We start from the raw sequence: 20,700 nt of genomic DNA on the forward strand, positions 1-20,700 counted from the left end.
CCTGGCAATTTTCCCTACTCTCTGCTCACACACACCACCAGACAAGCTGTGCTCAAAACAAAATCCAAGACAGGAACTTGAGAGCTGAAGAGTAGCACAGCCCTAGGCTGACTCAAGACGATGCAGAGAAGAGGGTTTTTCAGGACACTAATACGGTGCAATAGAACCATAATTCTCAGCTGCGCAAATGTTCATTCTTCTGCCCCTCTGTGATAAAAGTAGCTAAACTTTCTTGGCCCATTTGCTCTCGTCTACCAGCTCTTCAGGGGACGCGGGTGGCACTGTGGGTTAAACCACGGAGCCTAGGACTTGCCGATCAGAAGGTCGGCGGTTTGAATCCCCGCAACAGGGTGAGCTCCTGTTGCTTGGTCCCTGCTCCTGCCAACCTAGTAGTTTGAAAGCACGTCAAAGTGCAAGTAGATAAATAGGTAACACTCCAGTGGGAAGGTAAACGGCGTTTCCGTGCGCTGCTCTGGTTCGCCAGAAGCGGCTTAGTCGTGCTGGCCACATGACCAGCTGTACGCCGGCTCCCTCGGCCAATAAAGCGAGATGAGCGTCACAACCCCAGAGTTGGTCATGACTGGACCTAATGGTCAGGGGTCCCTTTACCTTTACCAGCTCTTCAAGGGCTGTGTGCCCGATCTGGCTGTGGCCAAAGTAAAGAAGGTACTCACAGACACAGCTCTTGCACCTAGACAAAAGCCTGGGCATGCACACACACAGGCCTCCAACCCTGACAACGCTTACCCCTGCCAATCAGCAGAGGCACGGGAACATGATTTTCTTCTCAATTGCAATACCAAGCTATATGGAGAAAAAGCTCTCTGTCCAGCCCAGCGCTGCAATGGAAAGCAAAATTGCTCCACCCACTATTTAGATGCTCTCTGAAAAGCAGCAAGGGAAATTTTCACAACCACCCTGCCCTGACCCTGAAGTCCAGCAGTGATCAAGTTGCAGAGTCATAAGGTACAGAGTCACCAGCTAAGGAGACAGACCAAATATCTAAACCTGGGGCTGGTGACCAGGAAGCTACTAAATCTGTTAAGTCATGGGTGAACATATCAGACGACACAGCGATTCTTCAAACAGCTCTTGTTTATTCACAGGCCCAGTACAGAACTGGGCTGAAGGCTTCAGCCAACCTGCTTATATAGAGCTCAACTACAAAGCAACAGTAACAACTTTCTGTAACTATCCAATCACTGAACGTCACTTTCAATTCCTTATTTGCATATGCGGACCTGAGTGAAAACTACCTACAGTATCCCCCTGCTGGCCCAGGGTGAGAACCTCAGTACATAACAAAATCCAAGGCTGGCAGGCAGAAGTTCCCTGGACTAGATCCCACAGCACCATGGCTAGTTCTTTCCTACGGCTCGCAGTAAGCAAAGAGAGAGCTTAAGCATGACTCCCTGTTCAGATAACACGTTAAGTCAAACCTTGGTTTCTCTCAGCACAGCATAGCAGTAGGAAGGATCAAGGAGGAACAAAGCAGCTGTGAAGTCCCCTTTGCATGGTCTTGCTAAGCCATGCTTTGGCTTAATATGTTGCACAGATCAGGTCACTTGAATGCTGCTGCCATAATGGCCAGTGCTTCCAGACCTTCATCTCCTCTCCCTTCTGTTTCCAGCTTTTCCATCTTCTTCTCGCTCCCTCCCAGGCAACGTTTGGAGCATAAAATGAGATAGCCCCATCAGATACGTTAACCCGAGATCCTTACAGGAAGGAGAAGGTATAAATTGGAGATAAATAAGTTCCCCAGCTCTGCATCAGGATCCAGAAATCAGCCACGGCAATTTTAAAAACAGGAAGCCACGAAGAATAGCATATCCAGGGGAAACTCATTAGGCAGAGCATAATTACAGAGTTTGTCAGGAGACTGGTTAATACCCCATTATTCGAGGTGAATTTAGAGAGTTCTCTTTCTTTTCCCTCTGAAATAAAGCATTTTTCACACTAGATGCACCAAGCTGAGACATTGATGTTGTGCTGACTGATCCCCAGACATTAATAACCTAGAAGTATGAATACCTCTGCGTGACCTAAGCAGACATTGGATGCTTACCAAAGGAACAATCCAGCCATCCCTACTGCTCTTTGGCTCCAGCTGTAGCCACTTATTTGTGTTTACTCTGAAAGTCACCTATAAAGTTCGTCACAGCATTTCATTAATGTTTGGTGGCAAGACATATAGTTGGTCTGGACAAAGTAAACGCTTGCCTCAAAGGACAAATGGAGTTTAAATGATTGGGCGTCACAGTCATTACCATGATAGGAAGGAATAAGATGAGCATCTCAAATTTTCAGGCTCCTGCCCACCTCCTTCTTCTTGTTATTATTTTCATCCCTCCCAAAGCAAGGATCACCAGATCATGTTTGTTTTACTTTCTGTCTGTGAGAAAGGAGGGGGCAGAAGCTACTCTTCCAGATTTCCATCCCTAGTACTGTGTGGGGTTTCTTTGATCTGTCCAGAGACAAGATGGCAGTATGAGAGAGCTGTATCTCTTGTACATGTGTGCTGGGCCTGGGGGTAACCCATGAAAAACGGTCCAGGACCGGTCCAGAATCTGAAGGTTCTGCTAGGAGTCAGTCCAACAGGGTCAAGGCAGGACACGAGGCAGGAAAACAGGCAAGGACGGGTACAGGATCTCAGGCAGGATCTGGCACACAGCAATGTTGCTCCCACAACCTGGGGTGCGGTCCGACAGCCTTTTATCTTTGTTGGGGTAGCGGCTGGTCCTGATCCCCCAGCGACTCACCTCCCTGTTTCGCCCGAAGGAGCACTCCTCCTGCGAGTACTCAGGTCTCTCCTTCTCTCAGACCTTAGAGATGTCAGTGGGTTACTAGACCCAGAGGCCGCCTCAGCCTCCCCTGACCCAACCGGTGGTGGAGCAGCTGTAAGTGATGGCCCAGCTGAAGGCAACGAGGTAATCCCCACATCTGAAGCCAGGGCAGGCTCAGGCCCCTGACTCAGCCCAGCTGGTGCTTGTTTGCAGGGGACCCTGTGCAGACTAGGACTCTTCAGGGTCAGGCCCCAGACTTGGTTCAGATGATGCCTGAGGCAAAGGATCTGGTGCAGACTGAGACTCCTCTGGTTCAGGGCCGGCTGCTACTCCGGCAAAGATAAACGGCTGTCGGACCCCGCCCCAGGTTGCGGGAGCAACATTGCTGTATGGTAGATCCTGCCTGAGATCTTGTACCTGTCCGTTCCTGATTTCCTGCCTCGTGTCCTGCCTTGGCCCTGTTGGGCTGACTCCCAGCAGAACCTTCGGATTCCGGACCGGTCCTGGACCGCGTTTCACGGGTTACCCCCGGGCCCAGCACAATATATTTCAAGGCTCAGCCCTAGCAATATAAACAGATTCTACGACACAACCCTGGTACAAATTAAGCATTCTAATCTCTAGTCTGGAGTCATAAATGCATTATATTAGGGCTGGCTTGGCAGCAGGGTGGTATTTAATGGCTTGGTCATGTACACAGAAGGGAAGATGGCAGGGTCCCTAAAGACATAGAGCTGGCTTCAGGCACCAGGTCTGTTGACAGAGCACCTCTGCATGATAAAGATGTCTGCAAACGTAACATGAAGGCTGGCAATGTGAACCCCGCCATGTGGGAATCGTTTACAGACAACCACAGTGCCAGGAGAGAAGACAATCAGGTCGTGTATCCACAACACCTCCTGGCAAATAAAAGGGGAAGAAATGGAGGCAGTGAGAGATTTTACTTTCTTGGGCTCCATGATCACTGCACATGGTGACAGCAGCCACGAAATTAAAAGACGCCTGCTTCTTGAGAGGAAAGCAATGACAAACCTAGACAGCATCTTAAAAAGCAGAGACATCACCTTGCCAACAAAGGTCTGTATAGTTAAAGCTCTGGTTTTCCCAGTAGTGATGTATGGAAGTGAGAGCTGGACCGTAAAGAAGGCTGATCGCCGAAGAATTGATGCTTTTGAATTATGGTGCTGGAGGAGACTCTTGAGTTCCCCATCTCATGGACTGCAAGAAGATCAAACCTATCCATTCTGAAGGAAATCAGCCATGAGTGCTCACTGGAAGGACAGATCCTGAAGCCGAGGCTCCAATACTTTAGCCCTCATGAGAAGAGAAGACTCCCTGGAAAAGACCCTGATGTTGGGAAGGATGGAGGGCACAAGGAGAAGGGGGCCACAGAGGACGAGATGGTGGGACAGTGTTCTCGAAGCTACCAGCATGAGTTTGATCAAGCTGCGGGAGGCAGTGGAATACAGGAGTGCCTGGCGTGCTCTGGTCCATGGGGTCACAAAGAGTCGGACACGACTAAACAACTAAACAACAACAATAACAATCCACAACACTGAACAAAGGAGAAATTACCACAGAGGTAAGAAATGCCATGATGCACTTGTTGCAGCAAAACCAGACACCTTCATCTACCCCAGCTGCAATAAAACATGTCTCTCCCAACGGTTTGACTTCACCCAGATGGCACCCTCTTCCATTGTCTCCTGAGACAGATGGATGCCAACAACTATATTAGAGCTGGCTTGGCAGCAGGTTGGTACTGAATGGAATCAGTTCAATGAGTTAGGGAGTGGCTACAAGGCCAAAACCAACTGTACACATAGTATATTTTCTCATTATCATAATTACTATCCCACTCAATAGGGCTTCTTCCCCCTAACACCAATGGGGAAGATCCATTTGGAACTGGCCCTAAGACTTCTAGGGTGCTATTCAACTAAATAAAGGCACCAATGCAAAGATTAGAATGAGAACAATGGGATCCCCTTCTGTTTCTCTACCACACACCATGCACATCTTCTCCAGAGGGTCAGGGGAACCTGGGTGGAGGAGAGGGGGAGAACCATTCTGTTGTGCAAGAAGAAATCCTTGTGCTGATGGAACATTCACCTTAGCAGTTAAATGCAACCCATATTTTTTAAAAATTATTAGTAATTTACCTTTCGGCTCACAAATATTTTTAAAATCTAGGCGAACAGCCATATCCTGAAGATTTCACCCTTAATGATGGGGATTAGAAACTTGCGTGAATCATGACTCTCTAGAAAGTTAAATTATGAAATCTGGAAACACAGCTAATTTGAGCCCAGGGTGCAATACTGGCAGTTATCAATTCAGGGCACCTTCGTATGTCTTGAGGAAGTAGAGAAAGAGAGAGGGGGGAGAGCAAGAAGAGAGAGAGAGAGACAGTCAAATTTCTTTGGGCTTGTTGTTCTCTCATCTTACTCTTCCGCACGCTCTGAGCTTCTGACAGCATTTCAGAACATGCTTGCGTGGCCACATGGCTGGTTGCCATGGAGACCTGAAGCTCCGCATGTTTTCAGCCCTGGACTGATGGTTTGCATTAAACTCCCATTTCCTGGGGTGGAAAAAAATATATAAAGGTTACAGTGCTGCCATCTATATGCAAACAGAAGCAGCATTATCCTAATCTCATTCACTCAGGTCATGCCCACGCAATCATTCACCCCCACAGCCGTTACCTAAACTCTCCCCTCAGCGGCTGCTCTGATTTCTTTCACAAACGAAGCCAGAGCCTTACACCAGCAGTTTTCAAAATGTGGAATGGTTTCCCCTTTGAGGAACATGAAATACCAAGATGGGGGGCGGGCACTTCCCACGAAGGAATGTTAGAATAGGATCTTAGTGTCGGCTGAGGCCTTCCTTCTCTCATCCGTCAAGGCAGGGATGTAGGAGCGACTGTCCCCTCAGTACTCACCATCCCAATATGATTTGAAAATAAGGGAGTTAGTAAGAACTGCTGCTTTGTTCTATGGAAAGATCCTCTTGTATAGTTTCAGGATTTGGGGTCTGTTTTATTCTTCTAATGCCAGTGTTAGATTAGTTCCCTGATCTATCGGCTGTCTGCAAGGCTCTCCAAATATTCCCCCGTGGAACAGATGGTTGGCACTGGGCTTTGGAGGGTGGTAATGCTTGAATCATAGCCAATGTGCAAGGGCAGCTTAAATAAGTCCACAAACCCCCAACTGTAGTCAAATCATGTCCTTCATCATGGAGGGCATGTGTTGCGGTGAGATCACCTAAACTGCCTCCCTGTTGTGGGGTGGGACTGTTTGGATAGCCACAACACCCCATTGGTTGCCCCTCAGTTGCTGGGGCAAAAATTTGGCCTATTGGGTCATCAATTGGCTACCGAGGGGCTATTAAAGCTGCTGCACTTTGCTAGAAGCTTTCTCTTTCTTGTGACATGCATCGGATCATATATATATTTAGGGCTGTTCTTTGGCCTTGCTATGCCTATCTAGGAGTCATCTGTTTTGGAGCAGGGGCCCAGTAGGAATTTTGCCATTTGGCTGATTGGCTGTTGCCACTTGGTTTTTGCCTACAGCGTAGCAAATCGTCACAACTTTGTAAGGTTGGCGGCTAGGCATTGGTTCAATATTTTGTGGAAGGGACGTGGTTGGCTGTGCCTGCCCCTCCATCGCTGCTGCTAGGGAATTCCGTTAAAGGAATCCAGGGACTCGCCTTGCTTTTGTCTGAACCCTGTCAAGGGGCTAGGGCCATGCCAGAGCCCCTGGGAGCATCTGGGGTGAGTTGTGAGATCGAACCCAGCTTCTCGCTCCCCCAGGATGCTTTCCCCTACTGACATATGGTGGTGCCCAGTGTCAGTCCTGTTCCTGCCACGGTGTAGGTTCAGGTAGTCTGGAACCAATGCCTAAGCAACCACTCACATGCTGTAATCAATAAAGTTGTGGCCAAAATTAATGCCAAAAACCTTAAACTAAATTCTGTGCCTATTGTATCTTTATTTTGGGGGTGTTTATGGGGGCCTTCACATGCAAATAATGGCCACCCTCTATCACAATGCTGCTGTGAATTATATAGGATCATATCAGCTGATTACTCTCAGATGAAGGGCAGAATCAGCACACCAGGGATGTGGGGAGAAGAGGAGAGGCAGAGCTGCAAGTGGGGACAACAGGGGGGCAGAAGACCCATATGGTGAACGACACAGAGAGATACAGCAAGCCACACTTTTTCCCATCCCCAGATTCCAGGATTGCACCCTCTGAGATAAATACAGGGGCTGTCTATTTCCCATGGATGAGAGTGCATTTCTATACAGCTGCTGACTGCCATGGCAATGTGGTACAGAATTTAGACAGCGCTAGAAGAGGTTGTCCCAACTCCCTCTTGACATGTCAGGTGTTGACACAGCTGCAGTATCACTAGATGATGTTCCTGCTCTGGAAGTTAGGAAGCACATTCAGAACCTGATCAAGGAAGTTTGTTCAGATCAAGGGATGGAATCCAGTCAAGTGTCAGGAACGTTCCTTCACAGAGTGACAGCCAGGGCTCTGAGGACCAAGGGGGGGTGGCAGGCAGAAAGAGATGAAGGTTTGCTTTCTTCATATGCAGAGAGTGAAGCAAGCCTCTCCTGTCCTGGAATGGAAGTCATAAATTCCCAGGACAGCATGAGGCAGGCAGACAGGCCTCAGCTTTCAGACTCGCTCTCACGGAAGGAGGGGCAAACTAGACTATCTAGTCCAGAAACCCCCTGTACTAGGAGGTTGGGAAGAGTTCAGGCTTGGCGTCAAGCCCACAAAAGGAGGAACAGCCGATGGCAGATTTCATGTTGGAAAAGAGCCCACCCTCCAGAGGGCTCAACTGACCCATCGAGTGTGGAAGACTGAGCTGTGTGCTCGGACTGAGCTACTGTGTAAATACCAACAAATCCAAATGTTATAAAACCACCAGCCTGCCATTTCTTGGTGTGAGAGGGAGATCGTGAATCCTGACACCAAGAACCAAGAAGTTGCATAATGGAATAGGAATGGTAGGGCTATTGTATTGCTTCCCATGGATTCTGGGCCTCCGCAACTGAAGAACCTCAGTTACAGTACTTCCAAGATCAGTACCTGACACCCAGACAATTCAGACAACCTACTAACAACAAGAAGAAACGTCTTGCAGCACCTTATAAAAGATGTATTGAAACATAAGCTTTTGCTGACCCCAGCCCACTTTGTCAGATGCAATTGGACTCTGTCTATTCCATGAAAGTTTATTCCATAATAAATATGTCACAGTCCAAATGCCATGTACTCAGAAACTCAAATGAATTCAAGGGTGCTCATTTCCAAACAAGCAGGGTTAGGACTATAGCAGTGTTACTCATTAAATTGCCACAAGACACTTTGTTTTTCTGCAGTTATTATCACATCTTTTACTAGCTTTCTCGCGTACATTATGATAAGCAACCAGGTTCAGGAATTAACAGGCAGGCAGACAGCAAGGGTTGAGACAAGCAATTCCTATCGAGTAAGGAAACGTCAAAGAATTCCTGTTTGCAATCTTTACCCATCAAAGAGGAAGAAGGTCTTGTCTTACCCAGAAAGCACTCCAAGGACGAGGTTGAGAACAAAGAAAGAGCCAATAATGATGAGGGGGATAAAGTACAGCCAGTTCCAGGTGGCTCCTAAGGCATCATTGGTCTGAAAAGAAAACACAAAACAAACATTTAAGCAAAGAGTTACAGGGCACTCAGCCTTGGTGTAACAAATGTGGTTATTACATGCCGATAAGCAAGAACTAAGGAGCTAATGTGGAAGTCATTTTTACAAAATGCCTTTCCCATAGTTCACACTTCAGCAATTAAAACGAGAATGCCAAGGGTGGTTATCCAAGTTTCCACATCTGAAGTCGTCAAGAGCATTGGTTAACATAAGGAGATAAGAGTGTGAGATCACAACGTGAGGTGCTTTTGATTTTCTGGGCATGGACTGCCATGCTCGTTTCCCCCCACCCCACCTGCACTTTTATTATTTTTTGCAAGGTCACATGCAGCATAATGCTGTCATTGCTAATTGTGCCTGGCTATTTATGCCCAGAAAAATTGCATTATCCCATCCTAGCTGAAATCTAGAGGAGTTCAGATGCCCAGGAAAGGACAAGAGACTGACAGCTTAAAAGGCTTCTGGAAAGATTGCTCAAGACTGTAATATGGTTATTTATTGCCTTTTAATAAGGCCTTGCCCTCTCTCTACTTTCATGCTCTTTCCCAGACCCCATTTGTCCGCTTGGCAGGGAGTCTGCCCATGACGTCGGACACACGGTGATGCAGCAGAACGTGACTGTCTGGGGGACGCAGCATCAATCTTCCTAAAGCAAATGAAGCTTCTTCTTTTGTTTTCCTTAATGCTAATTAAGCCCTCGTCTTTGACTGATTCATCAGTACGGTGCTTCAAAATGGCCCAGTGCAGGAGCGAAATTTGAGCCTTTTAAAAGAAGCCATCCCCTAATGACTAGCAGAGCAAAGGGTTTTTTTTTTTTTTTTAAAAAAAAGTAGTTATTAAGTAGTTTTGGACCTTGGGTTGTGCCTTTGTTTATGGTCCCAGATCTGCGTTCACCACCTTCCAACAGCTCCAGTTCCTTGTATATTGCTGGCATTTATTTATTTTTACTATTGTGAGGCAAATCAAATATAGAGCTCTCCTCTTCCCATCCCTTCACAGCAAAACAGTTACCCGGAAATAGCACGGTTGTCCTTAAATACAACCGAGTGGAAAGAAAGCCCTGGCATGAAAACTTGGAGAAGGGACAAATGTGGATGAAGCAGGGGGTGATTCTATTCTCTGGCCATCCTATAACTGGGCTGGCCAGAAGCAGGGGCTGGTCTTGGTTCAAACTCTGTAATGAGCTTCGCTTGAGAGGCCTTGCTTTCCTGCTGCACCCAAGAAGCCTACAAAGAACCTTCAGGCAGAAGCCTCCAGCTGGTGATAGCAGAAAGTGGTACTAAGAGGCGAGTCAGAAAGCGTGGCCCTGCCCTTGTTGCCATCCACATTCTCCTGGTTCCTCACCCTCTGGCAGTGTAAGGATTTGGAGAACCAAATCCATGGTGCTGAAGGTTGATGTGCAAGCAAGCAGATGGGTGAAAGGCTCTCCAGTTTACTGGAGCACCCATCCACACCACAGCTGCTACAACTGCCCTACGGCTTATGACCACAAAATGGCTCTTTCTAGGTAACCTTTGCAAACCAGTCCTTGGGATCATCTCCAGCCCGGGCTGCTTCTGCCTTGGCAGAACAAAGAATGACATGGATAAATGCCACCAACCAAACCTTTAACTGGCGTTATCGCTGGCTTTTCTCCTGATAAGAGTCTTGTTGAGAAAGTGAGAAAATGGGGAGTGAGGGGTGGGAGGAGAACCATCACAACAGATGGTGAAAACAGTTTGGAGGCGGCTGCACACACCTGCATGGGGAAAGCAGTCTCAATTGCCAGCAATTCAAGGCTTGATGCACTAGCGACGTCCCTGGCCCCCCTCCCAGTGATGAACCTGCCTAACTGGGGTTGCTGCTTCCTCCTCCTCAAGTAAATTGTCACACATGGCAATTATCACGCTATTGCTCAGAAAGGAGAGTGGAGGGAAGAGACCAAGGAGAGGGGAGGGGAAGGGGTGAGAAAGCAAAAACTGCTTTTGCATGCGCTCCTCCATCACGGGGAGCTCTGACAGCCCCTACACAAGGCTGATTCTCTCCATCTGGGTGTAAAAACAGAACACTCCTGGGGCAACAGCAGTGTCAGGGCCAGGTGGACAACGGATGGCTGTGTCCAAATCTAGATTTCTCTCCAGTTGAGACTCTTTGCGCTCCGTTGATAGCATGGAGGTTAAAGCGATTTTACTCTGCCCAGGCCGGAGCAAGCTCCTAGAATTTCTGCCCACTAAAGCTGATATTAGGGGACGCGGGTGGCACTGTGGTCTAAACCACTGAGCCTAGGGCTTGCCGATTGGAAGGTTGGTGGTTCGAATCCCCGCTATGGGGTGAGCTCCCATTGCTCGGTCCCAGCTCCTGCCAACCTAGCAATTCGAAAGCACATCAAAGTGCAAGTACAGTGGTACCTCGGGTTAATTCATTGAAGGAGCGTCTCCACCCCCATCGTTCAGCCCGGACTCTGAGATCCAGCGCCGAGGGCCTTCTGGCGGTTCCCTCATTGCGAGAAGTGAGGCTACAGGGAACCAGACAGAGGGCCTTCTCGGTAGCGGCGCCCGCCCTGTGGAACGCCCTCCCATCAGATGTCAAAGAGATAAAGAATTACCTGACGTTCAGAAGACATCTTAAGGCAGCCCTGTTCAGGGAAGTTTTTAATATGTAATGCTGTACGGTTTTTAACACTGATTGGGAGCCGCCCAGAGTGGCTGGGGAAAACTCAGCCAGATGGGCGGGGTATAAATAATAAATTATTATTATTATTATTATTATTATTATTATTATTATTATTATTATTATTAATTCATTCCAGAGGTCCATTCTTAACCTGAAACTGTTCTTAATCTGAAGACCACTTTAGCTAATGAGGCCTCCTGCTGCCACCGCTGCGCGATTTCTGTTCTCATCCTGAAGCAAAGTTCTTAACCCAAGGTACTATTTCTGGGTTAGCGGAGTCTGTAACCTGAAGTGTATGTAATCTGAAGCGTATGTAACCCAAGGTACCACTGTAGATAAATAGGTACTGCTCTGGTGGGAAGATAAATGGTGTTTCTGTACACTGCTTTGGTTTCACCAGAAGCGGCTTAGTCATGCTGGCCATATGACCCAGAAAAACTGTCTGCAGACAAACGTCGGCTCCCTCGGCCAGTAAAGTGAGATGAGTGCCACAACCCCAGAATTGTTCACAACTGGACTTAACTGTCAGGGGTCCTTTACCTTTTTTTTTTTAATGCTGATATTAGACACTCCTTTTGCACCTTGAGAGGGCTGTGGAGCCCACACAATCCCAAACATTGTCTGATGGATGAGAACTTTATAACTTGGCTTATTACACCACCCAAAAATCTATCTCCCATAAAAATGAGGCAGGCCCAAAGGCCTGTCTGGTTTCATCAGCAACTGCTCCTGACACGCCTCATTCGGCCTTCCATGAGCCTACCATGAATTCAACTAATGAACTTGAAGAACAGCCTTCCCTTGAATCTAAGAGCTCCACACAATTCTCCATTCCTTCCACCCCACCCAACGTTCATGTTCAAAATCCACCATGCAATATCAAGAACAAACCACACTATTTCACCCATTTTTTTGGGGGGGGGGGATTTGCTTGAGATTACTACCCAGTTAACCAAAATGGCAATTTCCTTCTCATATTGAACACCAGTAGTCAGACTTGAGAAACGAACCAAAATAATGATTCTGTTTCCTCTAAATGTTAAAATTAGCCTTTCTGCAGCTCAGTAGAGTCTGACTCAAGCTGGCTTCAGACTGTCAGAACCACAGTTCTACACGAGATCTTAAAATAAAGTATTGGCTGCAACAGTGGTTGCACCTAAACTTAACAAACTGCACCTTTTACTCACTGTGGTATGGACTGAGTCAGCCCACACTTCACGATGCTAAAAGTTTTCATGACTCTCCTCTTTCTGTATGCCCACAGCTGTGTTGGGTTCCTTCCCACAGAGTGATTGAATAACTCTGGAATGATCTCACAAGTCTTTCCCGTGTATAAACACATGTTGTGAGAATGATGAGCATACCCAGCTGCATTTTATAAATTCAAGGATCTAATTCTTTTTAAAAACCTTTTCCCCCTAATACATATGTATGAGTGCACACACACACACACACACACAGAGAGAGAGAGAGAGAGAGAGAGAGAGAGAGAGTTTCCTTGTTATATTGTGTGTGTGCCTGGAGGCGGTTGGAGGATGGATGGCGGCTAATGGATTGAGGTTGAATCCTGACAAGAAAGAAGTACTGTTTTTGGGGGACAGGGGGCAGACGTAGAGGACTCCCTGGCCCTGAATGGGGTAACTGTGCCCCTGAAGGACTAGGTGCGCATCCTGGGAGTCATTTTGGACTCACAGCTGTCCATGGAGGTGCAGGTCAATTCTGTATCCGGGACAGCTGTCTACCAACTCCACCTGGTACGCAGGCTGAGACCCTATCTCTCTGTGGACTGTCTTGCCAGAGTGGTGCATGCTCTAGTTATCTCCTGCATGGGCTACTGCAATGCGCTCTATGTGGGGCTACCTTTGAGGGTGACCCAGAAACAACTAATCCAGAATGCGGCAGCTAGACTGGTGACTGGGGGCAGCCACCGAGACCACATCACACAGGTCTTGAAAGACCTACATTGGCTCACCAAACAATACTAGGGCAGGAGCAGTCAACAACCTATAGCAGCTTTTGCCAACCTTGTGCCCTCTAGATGCTGTGGGACTACAAAATCCATCAGCCCTAGCCAGCTCATATGTTCCTGGACATGCTCTACAACACTAGCAAACTGGAAAAAGGCCTCACTGATGGAAGAAAACTTCACTCTGTTGGAACACACCAGCAGAATTTCAATACTTTTTTTAAAAAAAGGCATCAGAATCCAAATTTGAGAACTCAGCCTATTTCAAAAATTGGCAAAAATTGATATTTCAGCTCTGGGCTATGGCTTCTAACAATAGCCTGAGCACTCTACACATGGCAAATATTTGATCCAAGGAGGCATTATTTATCCCCTGTTGAAATAAAATATAACTAATTGGTTCAACACTAGAGCCACTTCTGCTTCTTGGCTGCCTAAGATAGAGCTAGCCTTGCCAGAGCATATCATCCAAGCTCTGTAAGAAGATTTGTACTATTACCACTTGGTTCTCAAAAGATCCTGAAAAACAAAATCTTGGGCACCATAAGGGAAACTGTGGGGCACTAAGCCAATCAGAATAAAATATAATTCCATTTAGTAGTAGCTTCTTAATGCACCCCATTAAGATTTAGCTATCCAGCCTGATGGTGCTCTGCAACCCATTTTATGTGATTTCCATCAAATCATTGCATAATACTAATAATTTCCAGGAAAGACAAATCAAGCCATGAAATTCATCAAACCATTTATAATGACTCACATAAGGTATCTGAAGAAGTGTGCATGCACACGAAAGCACATACCAAGAACTAACTTAGTTGGTCTTTAAGGTGCTACTGGAAGGAATTTTTTTGTTTTGACTATGGCAGACCAACACGGCTACCTATCTGTATAAGGATTATGGCCCTTATTCCATGGGTAAAAGATGCTACCTGTGAGTACAGAGGGCATTTGAGGCTCAACAGCCAGAAGATTCTTCTTCCTTCTTTTGCCTAGCAAAGTTCCCTGCTATTGGGTAGGGAGAATCGAACCTTCAAGCTGAATAAACACATTTCTCCTTTTCCATTATTACCATTTAGACTTCTTACCCTCTCAGGTCCCAGGATGGACTGCAGAATTTTAAAATACAGTACAGTGGTACCTCGGGTTACATACACTTCAGGTTACATATGCTTCAGGTTACAGACTGCGCTAACCCAGAAATAGTAAAGGTAAAGTTAAAGGGACCCCTGACCACTGGCTCCAGTCGTGACCGACTTTGGGGTTGCGGCGCTCATCTCGCTTTATTGGCCGAGGGAACCAGCATACAGGTTCTGGGTCATGCGGCCAGCATGACTAAGCCGCTTCTGGCGAACCAGAGCAGTGCACGGAAACGCTGTTTACCTTCCCGCCGGAGTGGTACCTATTTATTTACTTGCACTTTGATGTGCTTTCAAACTGCTAGGTTGGCAGGAGCAGGGACCGAGCGACGGGAGCTCACCCCGTTGCAGGGATTCGAACCACCGACCTTCTGATCAGCAAGTCCTAGGCTCTGTGGTTTAACTCACAGTGCCACCCACATCCTATCCAGAAATAGTACCTCGGGTTAAGAACTTTGCTTCAGGGTGAGAACAGAAATCACAAAATGGCAGCATGGCGGCAGCAGGAAGCCCCATTAGCTAAAGTGGTGCTTCAGGTTAAGAGCAGTTTCAGGTTAAGAATGGACCTTCAGAACGAATTAGGTACTTAACCCAAGGTACCACTGTATTAAAAACCTCTGAAAGAAATTACAGTCAAGAGAAGAAGGTGGGCCTTATCCAAACTATTCATCTCAGGTGCCAAAGGCCAGCATATGACCAAAAAAATAATAATCACATAATGAAGGTGCTAAATGCACCTCTGTGCAGAGGGAATTCTTGGTAGGGTTTTACAGTGAATATTTTCCCTAATTTCCTCTAAAGCTGCTTTGGCAAGGCCACCTTCCCATAAAAGATGTACCCAGTTTATGAGCACACAGAAGACAAATCAGATTTGTATTAGTCACATGAAATCCTGACCATTTCACAGGGCTCGATTTCTCTAAAACCAGGACATGCTCCAGCTCTCTTTGCCTTCGGTCTCAGGAACCAGCTTCCAGAGTGAGATTTACGAATGGCAGACATTGAAAGGTGCTGATGCTGAAGTCTAAGCTCACACTATTCAGAGATACAGTTCCTGTTCGAAGGTGCAGGGCAATCTCCACACAATCTGTTGCCATCTAGGAATGCAATGTGATCTTGCATGCCTCTTCTGGTCCTTTCCATGTTGTGTCCTAGGCAAGTGCACTTGTTGCTGCATCGCTGGTATAAAGGTAAAAGCTAAATGTAAAGTCCAGTCAAAGGCGACTATGGGGTTGCGGCGCTCATCTCGCTTTCAGGCCAAGGGGGCCGACGTTTGTCCACAGACAGCTTTCCGGGTCATGTGGCCAGCAGGACTAAAGTGCTTCTGGCACAATGGGACACTGTGATAGAAACCAGAGTGCATGGAAATGCCATTTACCTTCCCGCCAGAGTGGTACCTATTTATCTACTTGCACCGGCATGCTTTCGAACTGCTAGGTTGGTAGGAGCTGGAACAGAGCAATGGGAGCTCATTCCATCGCAAGGATTCAAACCGCTGACCTTCTGATTGGTAAGCTCAGGAGGCTCAGTGGTTTAGATCACAGCGCCAGCCGTGTCCTACCGCTGGTATAATACTGGTTTCAGTACCTTTTCCCAAATTCATCTTGACATTGGCACCTCCAGTCAAACCCTCTCTTTCTTTTGTGGATCTTCAATTTGTTCTCTTGCATTTAAGGTTTACATTTCATTACATTTCATTACAGCTATCAGTTTCTCATACCCTCCATTATGCAGAGAGGGTTTCAGTGGACGCACCCTCTCTTCAATGCTTAATTAAGGAAATTGGTAGCTTTCCCTCACAGAACCAAAGCTAGCCAGCTCAGAGGAGGCTGGATTGCTGCTTAAGGTTTCAAAACAGCTCTGAGGAGTTCAGCTTAGCGATAACAGGGAATCAAGTCCTGACTTTCAAGCCAAACCCATACTTTTGTGAAAAGTAGGACATCTCCTGGAATCAGATGCCTTCTTGCCCCCAAGCACTTCTCTACATTCCATTGCCTTTATCACTATGAAATAGTCATTAGTTTAGGATTTGAAGAAAGGCAGATCAGAGGGTTTGCAGTGCTGCAACAGTGAGCCTATATTTCATAGAGTGAATTTGAAGAAAAACACTGAAATAATGGTAAGGTTGGGTTTTTAAACAAAAATAAAATAAACACTATTCATTGTTCCCAGGAGAAGGAAAGGCACATTCCTTTAAGGCCAACATATTGCTTCCAATATAAGTTTTTGTTTCCAAGTTTAATGGTTGCAGGTTTTCGAGGGGTGATTTTTAGTGTATTTTTGGTCTCAGTGGAAGCTGCCCAGAGTGGCTGGGGAAACCCAGCCAGATGGGCGGGTACAAATAAATTATTATTATTATTATTATTATTATTATTATTATTATTATTATTATTATTGCTAGGTAAACCATCCCTCTCTAGCTGCAGCCTCCAGGAAGATCACCCTACCCCAATGATAGCTGAGAAAAGCAGAAACACTATTTTCAAGCTTAACTGCTTGGGTGGAATATGTATGTGGTTCTGTTGTGTGTATACATGTGTGTATGGTTGGGATGAGTGTGTGTGATGCCGAAGAAGAAGAGGAGGAGGAGGAATTTCGATTTGATATCCCGCTTTATCACTACCCTAAGGAGTCTCAAAGTGGCTAGCAATCTCCTTTCCCTTCCTCCCCCACAACAAACACTCTGTGAGGTGAGTGAGGCTGAGAGACTTCAGAGAAGTGTGACTAGCCCAAGGTCACCCAGCAGCTGCATGTGGAGGAGCGGGGAAGTGAACCCAGTTCACCAGATTACGAGTCCACCGCTCTTAACCACTACACCACACTGGCTCTCAAGTTTCTATGGCCTCCAAATGTACTTCACTATCCCCAAAGGATGGTGCTTTGTGCTTTAAGAGAAGAAAAGTGGGATAGCGGGCACATACCCTCCTCGAGTGTACAGCGAAAGCTCAATAGATAGTCTAATCTATAAACCAGGCATGGTCAATTTCTAGTTTAAAATTTATTATGCAGATTTGAGCTGCCACAACCATGAGAGTAAATGGAGTATTTAGCATGCACAGGAACTTCCATGTGTGCAACAGAATACACATCAGGCTCTGAATCCAAAAAATGTTGTTGTTGCTGCTGCTGCTGCTGCTTCTGTTATTGTTATCATTATTCTGCCACTACAGATGCATTCCTGGCTAATGAGGCATTCTGGAAATGTACTGCAGATTCAGCCCTCTGCTAGTGTTGTAAAAGCAGAGAGTTAGCCCTTTTCTGTCAGGTGCCCAATCACTATGAGACCAGTGTTACGTTAAAGATAATGCTTGCATCTTTGGGGCACAATCCATTTGGGCGTTTTCCTGACATGTGGCTCTATTCATTTCAAGGGGGTTCATGCAGAAGAACTTCTAGGTGAAGCTTTGCAGCTTGCACTGAATCACAGAATCCTAAAATTGTAGAATTGGAAGGGTCATCTAGTGCAATGCAGGAATCTCAGCTAAAGCATCCATGACAGATGGCCATCCAACATCTGCTGAAAAATCTCCAATCATCTGCATCTTCACTCCTGCATCATGATTTCTTCCCCACCAGTCATTAAGAGATGCATATCGAGTGAGACATGTAAAAAAAGGTAATGTAAGCAGTATTTATCTGCTTGCCCTGGTGTGCTTTCGAACTGCTAGGTTGGCAGAAGCTGGGACAGAGAAACAGGAGCTCACTCCATCATGCAGATTCAAAACGCCGACCTTCTGATTGGCAAATCCAAGAGGCTCAGTGGTTTAGACCACAGCGCCACCCGCATCCCATGCTGAGACATGTACACACAGGGGTGTTCCCCTTGCCCAGCTAATCCCATCCCTGAAATCTGCCATGATTTATGGCAGCATGATAATTCTATGCAACAAGCAGTCAACCAGGACCCATCATTTGCCACCACCTTAAAAAAAAAACTATCCCTGCACATTTTACAACAACCTGCCAACACAGAGGTCAAACAGGGGGAAACCAGAGTCTTGTGTCATCTTAAAGACTAACTCAATTCTCAAGACCTTACGTCCTAATAGATGTGTTAGCCTTTAAGGGGCCTTGAGACCCTTTGCTGCTTTTGCTACAACACACTAGCACACCAACCATCCTGGGGGCAGAAATAAAGACAGCAGAGAGTTTTCTGGGCATTGAGAAAAGTTCCATCTGCTAAGATGCTGGGCGTTTATCCTGTCATATAAAATGCTGAAGTAGGCAGGGTCAGCAAAAGAAAAGAAAAATGGTGGCATCTCCAGTTCACTCCGTGTTTTGGAGCGAATCTGCATTTTTGAACACATCCATGGAGAATTTGATCCTAAAAGCTTTTTTAAGAAGCAGGCTACAGCGGGAATAGTACCTATGAGTGCTGTAAGGCTTCTGGGCTTTTGTGCCTCTCTCCCTGGTAACATCTAGTAACATCTTCTCACTCTGGGTTTCCAGGCAATCTCCTGCAGATGATAGCTGCAAGTTAAATGAAGGGTGTGGCAGGGACCACACATCTTTTACTAAGCATTACCAGAGAGATGGAAAACAAGGGATGGCTAAGCTCATAATATCCACTTCGGTCTTCGTAAGGAAGTGGGGAAAGTTGATGACACAGTCTCACAGAAGTATTTTAGGTTTTGCTGCCACGGGCGAACACTTGTCAGCTTGTTTCAGAAACTGGTCACAAATTAAAAGTCTCCTAAGGAGAACTCTCTATCTCTCTCTTGCAAAAAAAAAAAAAAATGTTTCCTGAGACAGATCAAAATGGACTTGTAGTGCTGTTGTGCTATGTTATAATGCCTTAGACCTTGAGAACAATAACATTCCATTCATTTTACATTATGGGTTAGCTATACAGATTTACACCTGGAGAATATGGGTTTCAGTAGCATCGCCAGTTAATAACAATCTCCGTGACTGCTCTGTGTTCCGCCCCTCTCCGCATTTTCAGGCAGGCCTCCAACTCTGCTGCTCTTATTGGTGGAGTCAGCATTGAGATACTTGCACATTCTGGGCATAGATGCTGCTGAGAGTGCTAGATTTGCACAGAAAAAGCTGCAAAGGAAATGAAGGCTGTTGGTGGTAGGGGTTTGTGTGTGTGTTTTAAGGTTTTTGGCACTTACAACAGAGGGTGTTGATTAAATTTTCATACCTACCTTGACAGACTGAACAGAGAGGGGAGGGGAAGAAAGACTCAAGAAATGGGATTATTTTGCAAATGTTGTCAGCTCAAAAACTTTCAGGGCACAGTTCCAGCAGTTCACACAACCTCTCTGCATGCTCTAATAATTCAGGCGCACACTCCAGATCTCTTGGGATCACGTCACTTTCTCATCTTTTAAATCTCTTGCTTTTATTTGCACTTATTATTATAAAAAGCAGAGACATCACCTTGTGAGCAAAGGTCCATATAGTGAAAGCCATGGTTTTCCCAGCAGTGATGTATGGAAGTGAGAGCTGGACCATCAAGAAGGCTGATCGCCAAAGAATTGATGCTTTTGAATTATGGTGCTGGAGGAGACTCCTGAGAGGCCCACGGACTGCAAGAAGATCAAACCGATCCATTCTGAAGGAAATCAGCCCTGAGTGCTCACTGGAAGGACAGATCCTGAAGCTGAGGCTCCAATACTTTGGCCACCTCATGAGAAGAGAAGACTCCCTGGAAAAGACCCTGATGTTGGGAAAGATGGAGGGCACAAGGAGAAGGGGACGACAGAGGATGAGATGGTTGGACAGTGTTCTCTAAGCTACCAGCATGAGTCTGACCAAACTGCGGGAGGCAGTGGAAGACAGGAGTGCCTGGCGTGCTCTGGTCCATGGGGTCACGAAGAGTCGGACACAACTAAACGACTAAACAACAACAACATTATTTTTGTTTTTTTGCGGGGAATATTCACGCAGCCACTGGAATCAGCAGTGTAAGCTACTTCCTGGTATCACAAAATACAGGAAGCGGGGCTACCCCAAAAAGATCACAAGAAACATCACTAAGCTGCAGAATACAATGAAAGACTATGAAAAATGTGCATATTGTTGTGTATCTGCCAAAACAGTAACATCATACTGATATTCTTCCAAAACTGCAAGAGTATGCTCCGGAAGTCCCACCAGATATGATATAGTTGAGATACCTGAATTGCAGGAGATTAGACTAGGGTCCCTTCCAATTTTACAATTCTATGATTTCATAATATAAATACACAGATTCCCGTATGTGATTCCCCCCACCAATTTTATTGTTTTATCTTTTTGTAAACCATTTTGAGGTTGCTGTGGGTTTTTTTTTTTTTTTTTACAATTACCGGTAAACACTCTCTCGCTCTCTCTGAACTTAGCCACCCTTACATCATTTACCCTCTTCACAAATTCTGTCACTAGCTATATCAAAATACATGTACTAAAGAGCTTTGGTTTCTTAACAACAGGAGACTAAAATAAGGAAGAGATAAAACAAGGGAGCCCCAGCA

At 46.1% G+C, this 20,700-nt stretch overlaps 1 protein-coding gene across 1 annotated transcript in view; it reads right to left on the reverse strand.

Moving 5' to 3' along the window:
* The window catches only part of CACNA1E (calcium voltage-gated channel subunit alpha1 E), a 360,381-nt gene that overhangs the window by 186,167 nt on the left and 153,514 nt on the right, over nucleotides 1–20,700 (reverse strand). The window contains exon 8 of the mRNA XM_083745793.1: nucleotides 8,358–8,461. Coding sequence (XP_083601919.1) covers nucleotides 8,358–8,461 — 104 coding nt within the window. The remainder of the gene's footprint in view (nucleotides 1–8,357; nucleotides 8,462–20,700) is intronic.

Source organism: Podarcis gaigeae (assembly GCF_964106915.1).
Source record: "Podarcis gaigeae genome assembly, chromosome: 6".
NCBI classification, from domain to species: domain Eukaryota; kingdom Metazoa; phylum Chordata; class Lepidosauria; order Squamata; family Lacertidae; genus Podarcis; species Podarcis gaigeae.